Below are 17,963 nucleotides of genomic sequence, written 5' to 3'. Positions count from 1 at the left end.
ACTTTCCCATTAGTCTTCTTCGCTGTTGTTGTCATCTGCTCACCGTACCTCCTACTCATTATTCTTGAACCTGCACTCTGTGGGCAGGGGTCCATCTGGCCACCCAGGCCAATAAGTGACAGGCCCAGCATGTTGCAGGGTATGAGGCCTGGCTGCCTGGCCTGGTCAAGTATTAAGGCTCAACCAGAGGCCAGAGACAGGATTGATGCAGCTTGCCTAGCAGGCAGAGGGGGACTTGAGGGTCCTCAACTGGCTAGCCATGCCCCCAGAGATCTGGCCAGGCATGTGGTGCAGCCCTGGACTTTCCAACTCCCCCACCCCCACCCTCCCACCCAGCACTATCTGTCACTATCTGGTCGCCATGGCAGCCATCAGTAACGGGAGAGGCACCCCCACCCACCAGTCCGGCCCCAGCTGTGTTGAGTTTCATCTTGATGGGGCCAGCTGGGAGGCCACCAATGGGTGGGTGCAGCGCAGAAGTGGAATGTGGTTCCTGGTGCTGCCAGCTGCCAGTGACCTGGCAAGGGGCTGCAAAGGTCAAAAGGTGCCCCTTCCTCATTCCACCTGAGGAACCCGGGGAGCTCATCCCCAGATCCCTGATCCCCACCCCTGACAGATGCCTCCGTCACCTCTCCCCCTTGCTGAGCTCCTCACCAGGCAGGGAGGGGACACAGGTGGGTCCTGCAGCTGGGAATCCTGTGCTCTATATCCTGTCCTGGCAACCGAGCCCTAGGTTCAGGCAGATGAGGCCACACTCTGGCAACCCAGGTCTTACCTCCTTCCTGGAAGAGGCCCAGACACTGACGACCTAGGGCCAAAGGCCACAAAGCCTTGTCCTGCTCACGGAGCCTCAGGCGCTTTGCATGGGCTGTCCATGCTGCCTTGAATGACTGCTCGCCCCCCCAGAACCTGGCCTGGCAGATCCTTCTAGTTATTTGGGTGGAGACAGATCAGTGGTGACCTCATCTGAGAGGCCCAGCCAACAAGTCCCCACTGCTTGGGTACCACCCTCTCTCCAGACAACAGATGCCAGCTACTGCCCTGGCTTTCTCTTATGGAAGGGCACTCACCATGGGTTCCTCTCTCCAGGTAGAGAGCTGAGTGCCTCGGCCACAACAACCAGGAGCAGGGGATGGTCGGATGGGGTGGGGTGGGGGTGCATGTGTTCCTTGCACACATGTGACTCAACTGAGAGGCCTGAGTACTTCCTACCTCCCTTGCCACCCCAGGATACTGGTTTTGAGTCCTGATGCTCCTCATGATGGCTGTCACTATCTCAGTTTCTCTGGATATCAAGTGGACTTGGGAGACATAGCAGTGCCGCCGTAGCTCAGCATCATGGGGCAGCTGTTTCCGGGGTGGGGAGTCTGTGCAGCTCCTGTTCACAGGCCCTGGTCTCCAAGGCTTCCCTCCCAGGAAAAGCCCTGGGGGACAGTGCCTGGGACCCTCCCTTCTGAGTCGTGGTTCACACATGTCCCTCCCAGAGTGGCAGACATGGATCAGGTGGAGATATTTATTGACAGAAGGGGCCCTGGTCAGGCTGAGCCTCGAGCCTTCTTCACCTCTAGCCAGAGCAACCAAGAGCACAAGAGGATGGGTGCCTGGCAGTGGGGGCAGCATGCCCAGCCTCGCTGTTCCCGGGCTTGGGAACCAGCCTGCAGCCGGCCTCAGGCGCTGGGAGCATACTGCAGCACCAGCCGGTCAAAGTCGTTCTCCTGCAATGTGGATTGGGGACAGTGGGAGCAGAAAGAGAAACAGAGAACGTGAGTCAAGACCTCAGTCACAGGCCTTCCCTGGCCCCGCCTATGGGGGGTCTGGGGATGTGGGACAGATCGCCAGCTCAGGCTCACCTTGGCCTGGTACTCCTTGATAAAGGGGTGGGACCTGTGTGCGTCCTTCAGCTGGGACAGGTAGCGGTTTGTCACCTGCAAGGGAAATGAGGCCAGAGGCCAGGTTAGTTGAATAGGGGGCACCCAGGTGGCTTGCACATGCAAAGCGAGAGGAGGGGTGAAGTGAGGGCTGCCCAGATGACCCTGGTCTCCCAAGCAAGGGCCCTGGTCTCCCATCACGTCCATCACCCCACTGTGAAATCAGGCTGATGACAGAGGACCCCCAGGGCTGGGGAGGGAAGAGGGGGCACCTGGCACAGAGCCCATGCTAGTGCACGGTTGGAGGATGCATCACCGGATTCAGGGGAGTAGGCTGGGAGGGACCTTAGGAGAAGACTAGGACTAGGAGGAGCAGAGGGCAGGTCAGGGGGAAGAGAGTTGGGAGGGGAGGTGAATTTGTTCTGGGCACACTATACAGAGAAACCCCAGAGATCTCAGTATTAGAACCTGGACCCCAGGAAGAGCCCTTGCTCCCAGCTCCCCTCACCTCCCCAGGCCCAGCTCAGACTCAGGGGGTGGGGCACCTGTCTCCCTGAGACTAGGGGTCCAGTGCTATTTCTGGGGTGAGTGGGACAGCTGTCCTGTCTATGCTGTTCTGCCCCAGCCCTGAAGCTGCCGGAGGGGGGGGGGGGGCTTCTATAAGGGATGGGTGACCGACTGTCAGGAAGTCCTGGGGTCGGTCCTTGGCCAACTGCGCCAGTCAGTCACCTACAGAGAGCGGTGCCCCAGAGTTCTCCCTCCCTCCCCACCCTTAGACAACATGGGCTCACAGAGATTGCTCCCCTGGGCCCCTTTTCTCTCCACCAAGAGATGGCACAGATGGGGATCCCAGCTCAGCTGGCCCTCTGAGACACAGCTCATAGTTCATAGGGCCCATGGAGCAGCTGGCCTACAGCCTGGGCCAGGGTGGGGCCCTAGAGGATCACCTGCAACACCAACTTCCCAGGGCCCCTCGCGCCAATGCAACTGCACTCACCACCACCACCACCCCTGCCCCCAAAAGGAATGCGTTTCCGCTCAAGATGCTGAGCTTCATCTGGGGCTGGAGCCGTATCACAGACCCCTGCCCACCACACGCTGGCACCCTGAGGGCCAGAACACTTCCCCTGCACCAGGGGACCCTACCTCGGGTGGCTTGCCCAGGTGCTGTGACAGGACGATGAGGTTGATCAGTGTCTCTGGGTGGCCACTGTCCTGGAAACACAGGGAACACCAGGCGAGCAGGGTCAGCTCCCCTAGGCCCCCGACTTGGCCTGCCCATCCCCATCTCAGGTGGGAAAATGCCTCCCACTGACCCAAGGTGAAGACATGACCCATACAAGGTCATACCCTCAGAGGTGGAGCAGGTGGGGGCTGCAAGACCCAAAACGTGCCTACTGGCCATTCTGCGAGGTGGTGACCTCAGGACCCTCCGTTCTACCTAAGTGACGAGGGGGCCCCAGCCCAGCCCCAACCCCAACCCACCTTCTGACTACCTTTCTTTTCCCCAACAGCTGCTTCCCCTCTAAGCCCAGTGTCTCATCTGCGGACCAGGATGCAAAAGAGCCCCCTTGCTTGCTGTGATTTGGGAGGGGTGTATTTATTATACCAACCTCAAAGTAACAGAGCCCAACCCAAGATGGCCTGAATACCATCGCTGGCAAGCTGTCCCTCTTGCTGCAAAAATGAGGTCTGAGACCACAGGGCAGACCCCGCCTGCCCCTCCTGCTCTCCAGGGGCCTTGACAAGAAACTGCTGGGAAATTACCAGAACATCCAAGCGGATGACCTCACTCTACCCACCCACACAGGGCTCTGAAGCAGGGACACTGCAGGGAGCCCTAACTGGGCACCTGGAGCAGAGAACAGCAACCCAGACTCGTGGTGTTGCAGGTTCAAGGAGCTGTATGGACCCCAGCCTCCTGCCCAGACCCAGCTCCATGCCAGGGCTGCCCTTCTCTGGGGAAACTCAACTTCTCTCCACCTTAGTCTCCTCAGCTGTTGTCATAGGGCACAGTGGCATGTACTCACAGAAGCAAAACGAGGTGAACACAAAAAGGAATGGGAAGGACAGTGAAAAGCATGGGGTGGCACGCAGGCACCAGGATGAATGAGGCCACGGCATGCCTCAGGCTGCCGGGGGGGGTGGGGGGGACATGGCGTGGCAGGGACAGGGCCACAGGGCAGCAAGCCAGCCCAGGTGGTGTCTCAGAGAATGAGGACAGATGGGTGTTATTTAACTGGGGACCCGACTGCCCTCTCCTTCTAGGGCAGAGACACCCCACCAGGCCAGGCTTTCCTGACCAGCCCTGCAGGCATACAGCAGTCCAGTTGAGTCAGACCCTGTCAAGGAGGCATGGTGGCTGCCTGGCAGGGCAAGGCAGCTCCAAGTAAGCAGCCTGAGGAGCACCTGACTAATGGCCCTGGCCCGCCCCTGATCTGCAAACAAACTTCTGATGGTAACTCGACCCCTCACAGAGATACAGGGAGAAAGCTTCCTACTGGTGTCTGTTTCTCATTGTATCAAGAAATGTTTTCCAAAGATGGAAAGAAACTTTGACATGTCCTCTGATTATAAAAATAACACACAAGACCTCACATGTTGGTCCGGGGAAGACAACAGCTGGGGCTTCCCCACAGGGCCTCACTCAAGGTCCCTCTTTTAGGCCAGGACAGGCCCAGGCAACACCTCACGTTTGCAGCCCACTCTCCCCTTGGTGATGAACAGCGGGCATCTCTTCCAAGTGCGGACTCAGGTGAGGAATCACATCAAGAGGCCCCAGCCAACATGATGGCAAGAACTTTTGCTCAGCTCAGGCCAACAGAAGCCCAGGCTGATGGGATCCTCCTACTTCTAAGAGAAACTACACTCAACATTTCTATTTGCAATCCTGATTCTTAGCTGGTTTGGTATTAATATAAATTCCCATGTGATCACACATCAGGCCTGTGGGGTCTCCTTCTGAAGCAAGCCCAAGCCCTGCATCACCTGCTGCCCCCACTGGGAGCCGCGGTGCAGGCTGGGCCTGCCATACCTTGTCCAGAGCCTCCTGGAGCACCCCTTCGGCAGCCTCCCATCGGCCCTGGGCCATGTGGCAGGCCGCCTGCCCGTTGAGCAGCAGCAGGGTGGATGAGCACTTGTCAGCCATTTCCTGAAAGATGTAGTAGGCATCCTGCAGCTTCTCGCCACCCTGCGGGGACAGTTCCAACATCACCAGTTTGTCACCCTGCTTCCCAGCCCTGCCACTGCCCGCTCCCTCACAGAGCAGATCACTTTGCTGAGGTGATCCTGGCATGGCCAGCGCGTGGCAGGCAGTCCCTGGACACCCCTGTCACCAGCAGTCCTGACCTCGACCACCTGGGTTCTGAATGAAAGGTTCTGTCTGCCTGCTAAAGATGTAGTAACATCACTCTTACAGGGGACCCCGAGACCAAGACGTGAAAGCTTGTGGGAAAATGCAGAGCTGGTGAAGTGTGGGCAGGGTTCATCGGCTAAACTAGACACTAGAAACAAGCTTGTGTGAGGCCTCAGCCCCCCAAGGGCAGTGTAGGCACACGAAGACGGGGAACACATCTTAAGCAGCCCATACCAAAAAAAAAAAAAAAAAAAAGGCTTAGAGAAAGTCCAGTGCCAAAAGCCAGAAAAGGGGCCACTGCCAAGATGGGGGGCGCTGCCCAGGCAGGGGGGAGATAGGGGCTGGGTGCAGGGGAAGGTGTTAGGAGGACACTGACCACTGCACAGTGCCAAAAGCCCAGGGAACAAACTGAGTGGGAGCCAAGTCCAGGGTCAGCCCTGGGAGGAGGCTGCACTGCCAGGCTGGCCCACTCAGTCCATCAAGTATGGTTCCAGAGCCCTCCCCCAGCTCATTCACTCTGGTTCTGGCCAAGCTGCTCAGCTCTGAGGAGGGAGGAATTGGGTTGGTTCTGAGTAAAGTAGGAAATGTGCCAGGGCGCACCAGGCTGGGGGCTCCCCTGGGGGATGTGCCCTGGCCCCAAAGAAGAAGCAGGTCCAATGTGTCCACAGAAGCCCATACTGGCACTCTCCCCATAGGACCGGCCAGCTCTGGAGGCAGGGGCTCCCTCCTTCCCTCAGCACAGCCCAGGAGCTCACCACAGCCAGATTGACCCACGCAGTGGCCAGCTGAGTAAGGGTCGCATCCTCGTCCTGGTCCTGCATTTTCTTCAGCTCCTTCCTGGGGACACAGAAGGGTTGAAGGGAGCCCCCACCCCCACCCCATTCCTACTCACAAAGTAGCCACGGGTGCCAGCTCATGGACCCAGCCCAGCCGCTGCCACCACACACTTGGGAAGCCCACCCTAACTCTGCAGGCCCTACCCCCCAAGTCACAGAAGGAAACTAAGGCATGGACAGCACCATTCCTCATCCCAGGCAACACCCTGCAGGGAAGGGCAGGTAAACCACAGTGAGTCATCCCAGTGGGCTAGAATGAAGTGACCGGAGAAGCAATAGTACCACTAATGCTCTAGGCTTTGGAAGGGGCTCAGGGAAGGTCCCCAGGGTGAGTGCCCCCTAGTGGGCAAAGACAGCCCTGACGCATGGGTCCCAGCTCAGGAGCCACAGGTGGGCATGCATGGGAGAGACTTACCTAGCAAGATCCAGGCGGTCCAGCTTCAGTAGGATCTGCACAGTCATGGCCATGCTGCGGGACAGAGCAGGCAGTCAGCAGGCATCCTCATCACCCTGCTGCCTATCAGGGCTCACTCTGTGTGGGTGCCACCTCCAGGAACATTCCTAGGAGAGCTGGGGCTGCCGGCCTTGCCTTGTAGAGGGCGATGCTGAACAGCACTGGACTCAGACCCAGGCACTGTACACTGGGCCAAACCTCCCACTGCTTCCCGGGACCCTGGCTCCCCCATTTCACCACTAAGCACTTGGGGCTGGAGCTTTCATGGGTTCTCAAGTCATCCCACTGACTACCCCAAGGCTAGGCACCATACCTGCACCCCACTCCTGGTATGAGGGGGACACCAGCCACCACCCAGTACCAAGAGCCCAGGGAGCAAGCTGAGCAGCCAAGCAAAGGGTCAGCCACCAGAGAAGGTGGCTCTTCCAGTCACAGGGGTGCTCCATGGGACAGGTGGGTCCCACACCCATGGCTTCCCTCTCTGCCTGACAGCTGTGACCACCAATGATATATATATAGTCACTAGTTTCCACATTTTCCCATCCAGATCAACCTGTGTAGGAATCTGAAAAACAGTCTACTGCCGGGGGATTCCTGGGTGGCTCAGTGGTTTGGCGCCTGCCTTTGGCCCGGGGCGCGATCCTGGAGTCCTGGGATCAAGTCCCACATCGGGCTTCCTGCATGGAGCCTGCTTCTCCCTCTGCCTGTGTCTCTGCCTCCCTCTCTCTCTATGTCCATCATAAATAAATAAATAAATCTTAAAAACAAAACAAAACAAAAAAACAGTCTATTGCCTTGTAAACTGTTTGCCAGACCTATATCTAGGCTGCCACAAATCCCTTTCTGGACTGAAGGGGGAATGTAAACAGATACAATAATGAATCTGTGGTGACCCACCCACCAAGGCACAGCATGCACCAGAGAGTTCACAGGGCAGGGCTGTCACACCCTCTGGGTTGGAGCCCTGGACACAGTGCCCTCAATGCAGCGCCGGCCCAGGGTCACTTCCTGAGGTGGTGCGTAGAGCATACGGTGCGCCACAAGGGGCTCCAGCACCCCAGCCCTGGAGTCCCATGAATGAGGGCTAGCCTCAAGGGAGGGCCTGGGGGAACATGGGGAGGACCTTGGAAAGACCAGAGCCCAGGGACACAGAGCTCCGTGGTGGGGGTGGGGGTGTAGAAACCACAGGCAGAAACAAAGGTGCTTTCAACTCTGCCACTGGGAAAAGAGGATTTCCAGCCCTGGGAGCCGTGTCCTTGGGAACAGCAGCCCAGCCGAACAGAAAGGAGTGTCTCCTGGCCCAAGAATGGGAGCTGCAGCCTGAATGGGAAAGCCTGGGCCCCACCAGTCTCTCTGGGCAGCCCCACACTGTTCCCATGACAATGGCCAATGGGGCCATGGGCAGCCTGGAGACCAGAGGGGCACCTCAGGCCTCCAGGCCTTCCCCCTGAAACAGGGAGGACACCCACCACTCCAGGCTGTCCCCCTGGTGCAGAGTACGCAGGGCTGCATCTGGGTTCTGGTCGTGGAAGTAGATGGAGGCAGCCATCAGCAGGAAGGTGGTGTTCGTCACGTCCACGCTCCTGCTCATCTCCCGGTCCAGCTCGACAACGATCGAGTCCCTGCAAGACGAGGCTGTTGGGGGCCTGCAGCCAGGAGTGGGAAGCCAGCCTCACCCTTGTGGGAGCAGACAGGTCCGGAAAGGGTGAGAGGGCCCCCAGGGGAACACAGCAGCTGCAGTCAGAACAGGCTCTCTGTTAAGTCCCACCACCTTCCCATGTGGCACTTCTCACCCTTACACAGAGAAACTGAGGCTGGGTGGTCTCAGGCCTCATGAGGAGATGTGGTGCAGGAGGGGCCATGTCTATAAAGTGGCACAAATGATTGCCTAAGCTTAAAGACCTCCTGGCCCTCAGAGCTAGGGGGCCATAGTGTCCACACCACCCTGGACACAGAGGTACAAGCTGACTCGCCAGGGGTGCCTCTCTGGAGACAGGAAGCTACACAGATGAATCTCACACCAGTGACGTCGCTGCCTTGCCAAGGAGGCCGGCTGCTCCTGGCAGGTGGGTGACATGCTGGGCTGGGGGCCAGGCTGAAGTCAGGGCTCCACCAAGGATCAATCAGTTTCTCCACGGGCCACAGGACACCTGAACCAAGCTCTGCTTAACTAAACAGAGTCAAGACCCCTTGTTTCAAAAGGCTGATAAAGCAGTGAAGAAAGCCTCAAGAAGCTGAAGGCCCAACGTGGCCATCCTGACAGGGGCCCCCACCCCATCACTAGACCCACTTCTCCCCCCACAAAGGTACTCACTGTCCTCAGGACTGGCTGCACCTCTGAGCTGCCTAGGGGCAGTCAGAGGCCACTCTGGGATCTGCTGAATAGCTGATAGGAGAAGGGAAGCAAAGGCCAGGCCCCAAGTTGCCCAAGGATCTGTGTCTTAAGGTCCTGGAGGACGGGGACACAACTGTCACTGTCCTCAGGCCCACCAAAGAGCCTGATGGACAAAGGACTTCAAATCTGATACTATTTCCCACTCTGCACACCTAGACCATATACACGGTGTGACACAGAGTTGTCATGGAGCACTTGGGGCCACCCCACACTGAGAGTAGACATGCTACATGCTGCTGCTAATGTGACCTTGGTGTCGTATGCCGTTACTGTAACATATCATCGTTTACCTGCAGGTCCTGGGACTTTCTCCATAGCCAGCCTGCTGGGCTGGCTAGGGGGCAGCAGTTTGTGCTGGCAGGACAGATGCACCCCGAACCACTCTGCCTTCCTAAGCCCCTGCTCCTAGATGGTCCCAGGGCCCGTCTTCTTCTGAAAGAATAAGGCTCATGAAGCGTGGAGAGGAAGAAATGATAGCCTCAGGAGGCTGCCTGTCTTGGTGCCCTGGGGCTGCCATCACAAGGCATCACAAACCAGAAAGATGCAAGCAATAGGAACAGACTCACAGAAAAGAAGTTCTAGGAGACAGAAGCTCGATATCCAAGTATGGGCAGGGTGAGTACCTTCTGAGGCTCCTGAGGGTGAATCCATCCCAAGCCTCTCCCCTGGCTTCAGCTGGCTGCCCACAGTCCTCGGCACCCCTTGGCTTCTGTCTCATCCCAATTCTGCCTCCATCTTCACACAGCCCACCCCTCTGTACCCTCTCTGTCTTCTCTTCTTTGGTCTCTTATGAGGATACCAGGGTCCATCCTATATCTAGGACAATCTCAAGATCCTTAACTAATTGCATCTGCAAAGACCTCATTTCCAATGGTATTGCATTCATGGGTTCTGGGGGTCAGAATCTGGGTCCCCATTCAGCTGTCATCGCTGACAAGTAAATCTCCCTGAGCCTCAAGCTTCAAAGGTGAAGGAGCCCAGTCAGCAGACAGGGCACAAAACACTGCGCTCTATAAGAGCAGTGGCAGGGATCACAGCAGGTGGTCTCACCCACACCTGGGACCCAAAGTCAACCTCAGTGGCCCACAAGAGTAGCACAGTATCAACAAGTCACAATCAAGTCCTGGTCTAAGAAGTTCCACTAGGCAGAGCTTGGGGAAGGCCTTTCTGTGAGGCTCCTTGCCACTATGAGGGATGCTCCAGGGTGGTGGTGGGATCTCAGGGCTGGGCAGGGGGGCAAGGGAAGATCTACAGAGCAGAGTGTCTCCATGTCATGGGCTAGGCTGTTGCCCTATCCCAGGTACCCTGTGGGGAACATTTTACGTTCCTAATCCTAGGGGGCCTCACAACCAGCCATTCCTGGGGTGGGGGGAACTGAGGTGCACTGGAGCCATGGAGCCTGCCAGGTCATGCTGGTCCCCTATGCACGGACAAGGCAGGGTCACACAGCTTCCACCTGCAGAGGCAGAGGCAGAGCTCATAAGCACCTGGGCAAGTATCCTGGCCAGCAACAGAATGAATGGCTTACATAAATGTCCAAGCAGGATAGGAACGTGCTTTCTTTCTTTCTTTTTTTTTTTAAGATTTTATTTACTTATTCATGAGAGACAGAGAGAGACAGAGACATAGGCAGACAGAGGAGAAGCAGGCTCCATGCAAGAAGCTCGATGTAGGACTCGATCCTCAAACTTCGGGATCACGCCCTAAGCGGAAGGCAGACGCTCAACCACTGAACCACTCAGGCATCCCATGGAATGTGCTTTCACTGAGGCTCAGGGAGGTGAGAAGGTGGGGAGAGATGCCCACCCGTACCCTCCCATCCTCACCTCTGGCTGTCGTTGGCCAGGTACTCAGCGAACATGCGCACGGCCTGGAGCTCGGGGGCTGAGGAGGGCTTGATCTCATCCAGGACTACACCATACTTCCTCTGCAGTCAAGACAAGCACACTGTCACTGACCTGCTCTCCCCCGTGGGGCTTATACCTCAGACCCCAGAATACATGAGAGCTTTTTAGGGCTCTAGCATCACCCTGGCAGAGCCCTAGCACCTGGAACCAGGCCCACCACCCCCAGGGACCCCTCAGCCTGCCAGCTGCCAGTTCTACTACAGAACCTGCTGCGAGGCAGCACAGTGTCACTTGTCACCTGTCAGGCCACAATGGAGACCCCAGCTGCTCAGTGTCCAGTTCCCAGGGCTGAGGTGACAGGGTGAGGGGCCTGCCAGCTCTGGGGGGAATGCTCAGGGGCAGGGGGCAGGCAGGCAGGGAATGCACTTCTATAAATCAGGACATTCACCCCCTCCCTGCTGACATTCAGAACTGGTGGTGGTGGTAACTGCTGGGAGGGAACTGGAGTGATTCTGATGTTTTTACTGCCATATATAGGTGTTCTTAAAAAAAAAAAGTATACATTGCAAGGAGATTCCACATACATCAGGGCAGCTCCTCTGTAGAGGCCACCCACATACTGTTCACCCTCAAGGTAAGGGGGCAGGAGAGGCTTGGTCAATGGGAGGGTGGGGTCCCATCAGGCTCCAGAACACTCCACAGAGGGAAAGATGTGAACAGAACCAGGAAGCCACTCAAGGCCTGAGGTGAGGTGAGATGAGGGCAGCTGTGGAGCCAAGTGCCCAGGACAGACCACAGTCTAAGGCTGAGGCTGAGGGGAGAAGGCAGGTGGGAGGCTGGCTGCCAGTGGGCCCTGGCGGGGAAAACCAGGGCAGGGCACGACTCAGTCCCGTCCATGCAAGCACCATCTGGACTGCTTGCACTCCCAGGGTAATGTTCCTAGAGCCTGGAATAAACTATGGCCTTGACTTAACAGCAGTGCCAACACTGGTACATCCACCAATGAAAGCATCCCACCAATCCCAGATGTGAGTAGGAAGAAAACCTGCCTGCAGACTAGGGGTGGGGGGTGGGATTCTCTTTCCTATCTCTTTCTTATCTACTGGGGGTGGGATTCTCTTTCCTATCTATCTCTATCCTATTCTGCAAACCCGAAGCTGTATTAAACAAACACAATCTACTGATGACAGAAGAAAAGGGAGAAATCCCCATACTGGTCCTTGGGCCTGGTGAGTCCACAACCTTGGGGACATGGCCACCTACTTGTGGAGGCCACACCAGCCATGGGAAGTTGCTGGACTCTGACCTCCTTTGTCTGCTGTCCCAGCCCCTGTCGCCACCCAGCACTCTGTTCCTTACTCTCCTGTCCCAGGAACACTGGAGGTCACAGGCCCACACTCACCTGTGCAAGGTACGCTCTGTACAGGAAGACATCCCTTTCCACGTCTCTCTCCGGGCTTGAGGGCTGTGGAGACAGAAGCACGTAAGGACACTTGGAGCCACAGGCAGGTCCTTGGCAGAGACCAGGAGCAAGCAGCTTCCCCAGGACTGGGTTCCAGCTCTGACCTTGTCCCCTACTACTACTACCCAGGGAAGGGAGCAGGGTAGAGCCCACGCCTCTCACCACTGGACATGCGGCCACTCATACTGACAGGGGCTCCCAGGGTGCAGCGGGTCAAAACAGAAGCTTCTCAATGGTACAGGTGGTCCGAGTTGTTGAGGGAAAATACCCCAGTGCTTGGGTTTGTAAAAGTAGAGAAAACAGGCCTGGGAGCATTCCTATCCAAAGGTGGATGGGTAATTCTGCAGAACAGATGGGACCCAGGAGACATGCGCAGGGGACTTTACTTTTTGTACTTCTATGCAATGTGTTCCTGTCCTGTTTTTGTTCCAAAACACTTTTTTAAACATGGAAGAAGAGACGAAGGTTGCCCACTCAGAGGGCCTTTCTGAGAGAGCTCAGCTGGGCTGCCCTGGCTCAGTGACATCTGTGTCCAGCCTGGGCCGTGCCGCTCAAGCCTGCCACCACAGAGCTGGGGAGCCCTGGAGAGGGGACATCACACACTGGTCACTCTGGGACTGTGGGGAAAGCCCCCTGAGCCCTGGCCAGGCCATGAGGCCCTGGGAGGGCCTCAGAGCCAAGAACGGAAGAAGGCTCATAAGGCCTCGGGCAGAAGCTGTGTGCTGAGTGCTAGGCAGATCTCCAGATCTAAGTAAACAGGAATGGCGTCTTTCTGAACAAATGCTTCTCAGCCATTTGCTGCTTGGGGATAGCTCACCAGAATTACCTGAGAACAAAGCCAGGAGGTTCATACCCATCAATGATGGCCGATCCCAGAGTGGCCTCTGACTGCCCCTAGGCAGCTCAGAGGTGCAGCCAGTCCTGAGGACAGTGAGTACCTTTGTGGGGGGAGAAGTGGGTCTAGTGATGGGGTGGGGGCCCCTGTGAGGATGGCCACGCTGGGCCTTCAGCTTCTTGAGGCTTTCTTCACTGCTTTATCCCCAGCATTTGGGTGGTACCTACCATCTTGTGGATACTTAAGAAATGTCTGACAAACAAACATCATGATGACATGGTGACAGAGCACTACATCTGATAAAAAGCAATGATGTACCAGGTGTTCCACTTGGGGCCACCTCAGATCATGCCTGTCAGAGATTGCTGGGGCCACTGTAATGAATTGCCATAAACTGGGTGGTTAGAAAGAACAGAAAATTGGGGCACCTGGGTTGCTCAGTTATGTGTCTGCCTTTGGTTCAGGTCATGATCCCAGCATCGCAGGATCAAGTCCTGCTCAGGCTCCCTGCTCAAAGAGAAACAGACTCCTTCTCCCTCTGTTCCTGCCCCTGCTCGCATGCTCGCATTCTCTCTAATAAATAAAACCTTAAAAAAAAAATTATTCTCTCACAGTCCTGGAGATTAGGAGTTCAAAATCAAAGTGTCAGTAGGACCATACTATCAAAGGCTCTATAGAAGGATCCTTCCTGGGGATCCCTGGGTGGCGCAGTGGTTTAGCGCCTGCCTTTGGCCCAGGGCGCGATCCTGGAGAGCCGGGATCGAATCCCACGTCGGGCTCCCGGTGCATGGAGCCTGCTTCTCCCTCTGCCTATGTCTCTGCCTCTCTCTCTCTCTCTCTGTGTGACTATCATAAATAAATAAAAAATTAAAAAAAAATTTTTAGAAGGATCCTTCCTGGCCTCTTCCAGGTTCTCCAAGAACTCCTTGGCTTGTGGCCCCATCACCCCAATCTCTGCCTCCTTCTCCTCCTCCATCTGCTTCAAACCTCTCTTTGCCTTTCTCTTAAAAGAGCACCAGTCATTGGATTTAGGGCCTATCCTAAATCCCAGCTGATCACATCCAGAGATCCTTTATGGAATTATATCTGCGATGATCCTTTTCCCAAATAAGTCACATTCACAGGTTCTGGGTAAACATATCTTTTAGGAAACACCGTTCAACCCAGTATAGGCTGCCCAAGAGGGTTTAGGCAGCACAAAGACCAGAATTAAGGCACATCAAGTGGCTCAGTGGGGACAGTATGCCCTTCTGGATGCATCAGGAAGAATGTCAGATTTCGTGCCAGTGTATGTTTCCACATCACCAAAGAGGGAGCAGTTCCCTAGCTCAGAGGCCAGGCTGCAGTGTGCCTCCACCCACAGGGACCACCAGTCTGGCTTCCATGAATGTTTCTCGTCCCTCTCTAAGTACAGCAGGTCATGATGGTTCTCCCTTTCAGCAGTGACGGGAAGTCTGCACATTATGACAAGAGAAGACTCAAAAGACATATCGCTATGATGTAAGCAGAAAAGACAGACAAGAGAAGCCAGATGGCAGAGTGTGAGTGTGACGCCGAATCTCACAGTGACCTTGGTGAAACAGGTACCACTGTTCCCATTGGACCAGAGGGAAGACAGGCGCACAGAAGTACAATGACTCAGCCCTGGCTGCAGAAAGAACATCACAGAGCCAGAGTCTGACCACAGGACTGTCTTGATCTTCTCACCGTCTGTTACCCAGGAAGGAGACACACAACTGTGGTGGCAACCTGAATAAGGCACTCAACCTGCGATGTCCATCCAAGGCCCTAGAATCTGTGAACAGCTTCCATTCTGTCACAAAAGGGGCCTCGAGGATGTGATGAAGGTTATGGATCCTAAAATGGGGACGGTGTGCCCGGTTATGGGAGAGGACCCACCCTAATCACAGAAGCCCTTAATAGCAAGAGTTTTTATAGCTGAGAATAGTCAGAAATAAAGTACCAGCAGGAGAAAGCCAAGTGAGCCCAAGAGAGGAATATTCAATCTGACACCCTGTGGCTGGTTCTGACATGGAGAGACCATATTCAAGACTGAGGATTGGAGAGAAGCCTCTAGGAGGCAAGGCTGGCCCCTGGCTCAGAGCTATCAACCATTTGAGTCTGGAAGCATATTTTTCCTTAGAATTTCCAGAAGAGATACAGCCTTCCCAACACCTTGATTTTAGCCTGGTGCAAGCCATGTAGGACTTCTGACCTACAGAAACTGAGAGAAAATAAATTTGTGTGGCTGCAAGTTGTCATTTGTGGTTGTTTGTCATAAGAGAATCAGAAAACGAATACAATTGCACAAGTACTATTCCAAGTGTGACAGTCTCCTGAAGTCCATTTTAGGCTTTATACCCATGATGCTCAGGGAAACCAGGTACAGTGTCAAAGGCCAGAAGCATGAACAAGTAAGCCTTCTCTACTTCAGAGTACAAAGTCCTCCCAAGCCTCTGGCTGCCCGGGTGAAATAGTTAGCTCTTCCTTTGCTTGGTGCTCCAGTGGCCCCCTACATCTTAGGAATAAAATCCAAACTCTTACTGTGGCTCCTGTGAGGCCCTGCCTGTGGCCCTGCCCACTTCATTCTCCATCCTACACACATACACACACACACACACACACACACACACACCTGGCCACTCACCCCACTTCTGCTACACTGGTCTTTTATGCTCTGACTCCCTGGAGCTCATCTCTGCCTTAGGACCTTTGCAGCAATTTATGGGGTTTGATGCTTCTTAAGATTCAGCCTTGGGTTCAAGTGATAGAGCGGCTGGGGCTTACCTGACCATTCCCAGAGGAAGCAGCCTCCTCCCTGCCCCCTGCCTATTCTCCAACTCAGCATCTTTTCTTTTTTATTAATAGTGATAAAAAAAAAAAAAAGAGAGAGAGTGGGAAATATCAGAGAGGGTGACAGAACATGAGAGACTCCTAACTCTGGGAAACGAACAAGGGGTAGTGGAAGGGGAGGTGGGTGGGGGGATGGGGTCACTGGGTGACTAGTACTGATGGGGGTGCTTGACGGGATGAGCACTGGCTGTTAGACTATATGTTGGCAAATCGAACTCCAATAAAAAATATATACAAAATAAAATAAGAGTGGTATGTGTGTTGTCTTTTTTTTTAAGTTGATATATTTATTTTTACTCATCTCTACACCCAACGTGGGACTCGAACTCACACCACCATGATCAAGAGTCCTATGCTCTTCTGACTGACCATCCAGGTGCCCCTCCAACTCAGCACTTTTTATCTCACCTTGTCCCCTTAAGCAGTCAAGTTATGATATATTCACACATTTCTCTACTTGTCTAATCTCTTTAGGACACCAGCCTGTTGAAAAGAGAGTCAGGGGCAGCCTGGGTGGCTCAGCGGTTTAGCGCCACCTTCATCCCAGGGCGTGATCCTGGAGATCCTGGATCGAGTCCCGTGTTGGGCTCCTTGCATGGCGCCTACTTCTCCCTCTGCCTGTGTCTCTGCCTCTTTCTCTCTCTCTATCATAAATAAATAAATAAAATCTCTTAAAAAAAAAAGAAAAAGAAAAAGAAAAGAGAGTCAGGAGACCAGAAGGGGGAGCTTTCAAGCCCTGACACTCCAGGTTAGTGGCAGACCCCAACAAAAGAGAGGTACCACGCATTCCCCAGAGGAAGAAGCCTATACTTTACCACCCCCACAGGAAGATGAGAGATGTTCTCCTTGTCTGGCAATTGCGGAGCCAAGGAGACACTGTCACAGCTCAGGTAATGAGAAGCCGCAACACTCGGAGCTCAGTTTACTACAACGGATTTTTTTGTTCATAACGAGCCCTCTCAACTCCCCCTTTCACCTGTGAAAGACAGCAGTCCTCTCCTCTGCTCTCTGGACTTGCCTACAGTTTTGCCATAGGTTACATGTCTCAGATTGCAATTATCCGTTAATCCCCAGCAAACCCATTTTGCTGGTAAAATAACTGACAGGTTTTTTTTTTGAAGGTTAACAACCAGGGCAGGCAAGACCCTGTCAGGTTCACTGCTCTTAACGATTCGCTCACTCCCAAATTGTCTATAATGTACGTCCACGTCCCTCCCTAAAAGTTTCTGCTAAAGGACCTGCCACCCTCTCTTGTCATCCACTGGCTGGGCCCTGCCTAGCAGGGTTATTTCTAACTCTCAGATGGCCAAACTCATTCCCGCCACTATCCATCACACCACCCCCGACTTCTTATTAACCGCTTGACTGTCTCCCTTGGGAGCTTGAAGTTTCTAAAAGAGTTCGGAGTTTTGTCTGTTTTATCACTGCTTTGAGCCCAGCACGAATACACTGCCTGGCCCAAAGAGAAACTCAACGAGGAGTGAATGAAATGAAATGAAATCCCTACTTCAGGGGTATTGTGGGTATGTATGGTGGCACACGTGGGCCCTCCACAAGTGAAAATCACTATTATTATCACTATAGTGGCGTAAAACGCCTCCGTTCTCAAATGCCTTCCACGGCGCAGAACGAGCTCTTAGAGTGAGAAATAACAAAAACTGTCACGGCTCTGAGTTTGGTCATAAGACAAGGGTAACTCCTTACAACGCTCTGAAGAGATACGTTGGGGAAAAAACACCTCGAGGAGAAGGAAGATTTTAAAAATCAAAGCACGACCAGTGGCCACCAGGAAGAAACGCCTTTCGGAACCACCACTGTCCCCTCGCCCCCGAGCGGCCGCACCTTCACTCGCTGCGCCTCGTTAATGCACTGCTGGTAGCTGCCAATGTAGAAGGCGTTCTTCACGTCGAACAGCTCGTCCACTTCCCCGGAGCCGCCGGAGGCCGGCCCGGGAGCCGGAGGCGCCATATCACTACGGTCCCAGTCGCTCCTCTTCCGGAGGGACACGTCGGCCGGAAGTTGGGAGTCCGTCGCCGCAAGGCACGCTGGGAATTGTAG

At 54.8% G+C, this 17,963-nt stretch overlaps 1 protein-coding gene and 1 long non-coding RNA gene across 3 annotated transcripts; one reads left to right on the top strand and one right to left on the bottom strand.

The window, feature by feature from the left end:
* The first annotated feature begins 365 nt into the window (after positions 1-365).
* On the top strand, positions 366-5,506 carry LOC140610505 (uncharacterized). The gene is made up of 3 exons (XR_012012132.1): positions 366-1,763; positions 3,383-3,912; positions 4,137-5,506. It is a non-coding gene; the product is annotated as an uncharacterized lncRNA (long non-coding RNA).
* On the bottom strand, positions 1,500-17,935 carry COPE (COPI coat complex subunit epsilon). Of its 2 annotated transcripts, XM_072786652.1 has the most exons (10): positions 17,748-17,935; positions 12,158-12,220; positions 10,735-10,835; positions 7,983-8,135; positions 6,475-6,528; positions 5,979-6,060; positions 4,903-5,058; positions 3,015-3,083; positions 1,851-1,925; positions 1,500-1,715 (listed from the first exon to the last, which is right to left on the bottom strand). In XM_072786652.1, exons 1-10 carry the CDS (start codon positions 17,871-17,873, stop codon positions 1,668-1,670), a joined length of 927 nt encoding a protein of 308 aa, XP_072642753.1. In that variant the 5' UTR covers positions 17,874-17,935; the 3' UTR covers positions 1,500-1,667. The 2 variants fall into 2 exon arrangements, with proteins under 2 accessions (XP_072642753.1, XP_072642754.1); XM_072786653.1 differs by lacking the exon at positions 7,983-8,135 and having other exon boundaries at positions 17,748-17,922.
* Positions 17,936-17,963: the final 28 nt, after the last annotated feature.

This window comes from Canis lupus, chromosome 19, assembly GCF_048164855.1.
Source record: "Canis lupus baileyi chromosome 19, mCanLup2.hap1, whole genome shotgun sequence".
NCBI lineage: Eukaryota > Metazoa > Chordata > Mammalia > Carnivora > Canidae > Canis > Canis lupus.
This window is presented reverse-complemented; position numbering and strand designations above follow the sequence as displayed.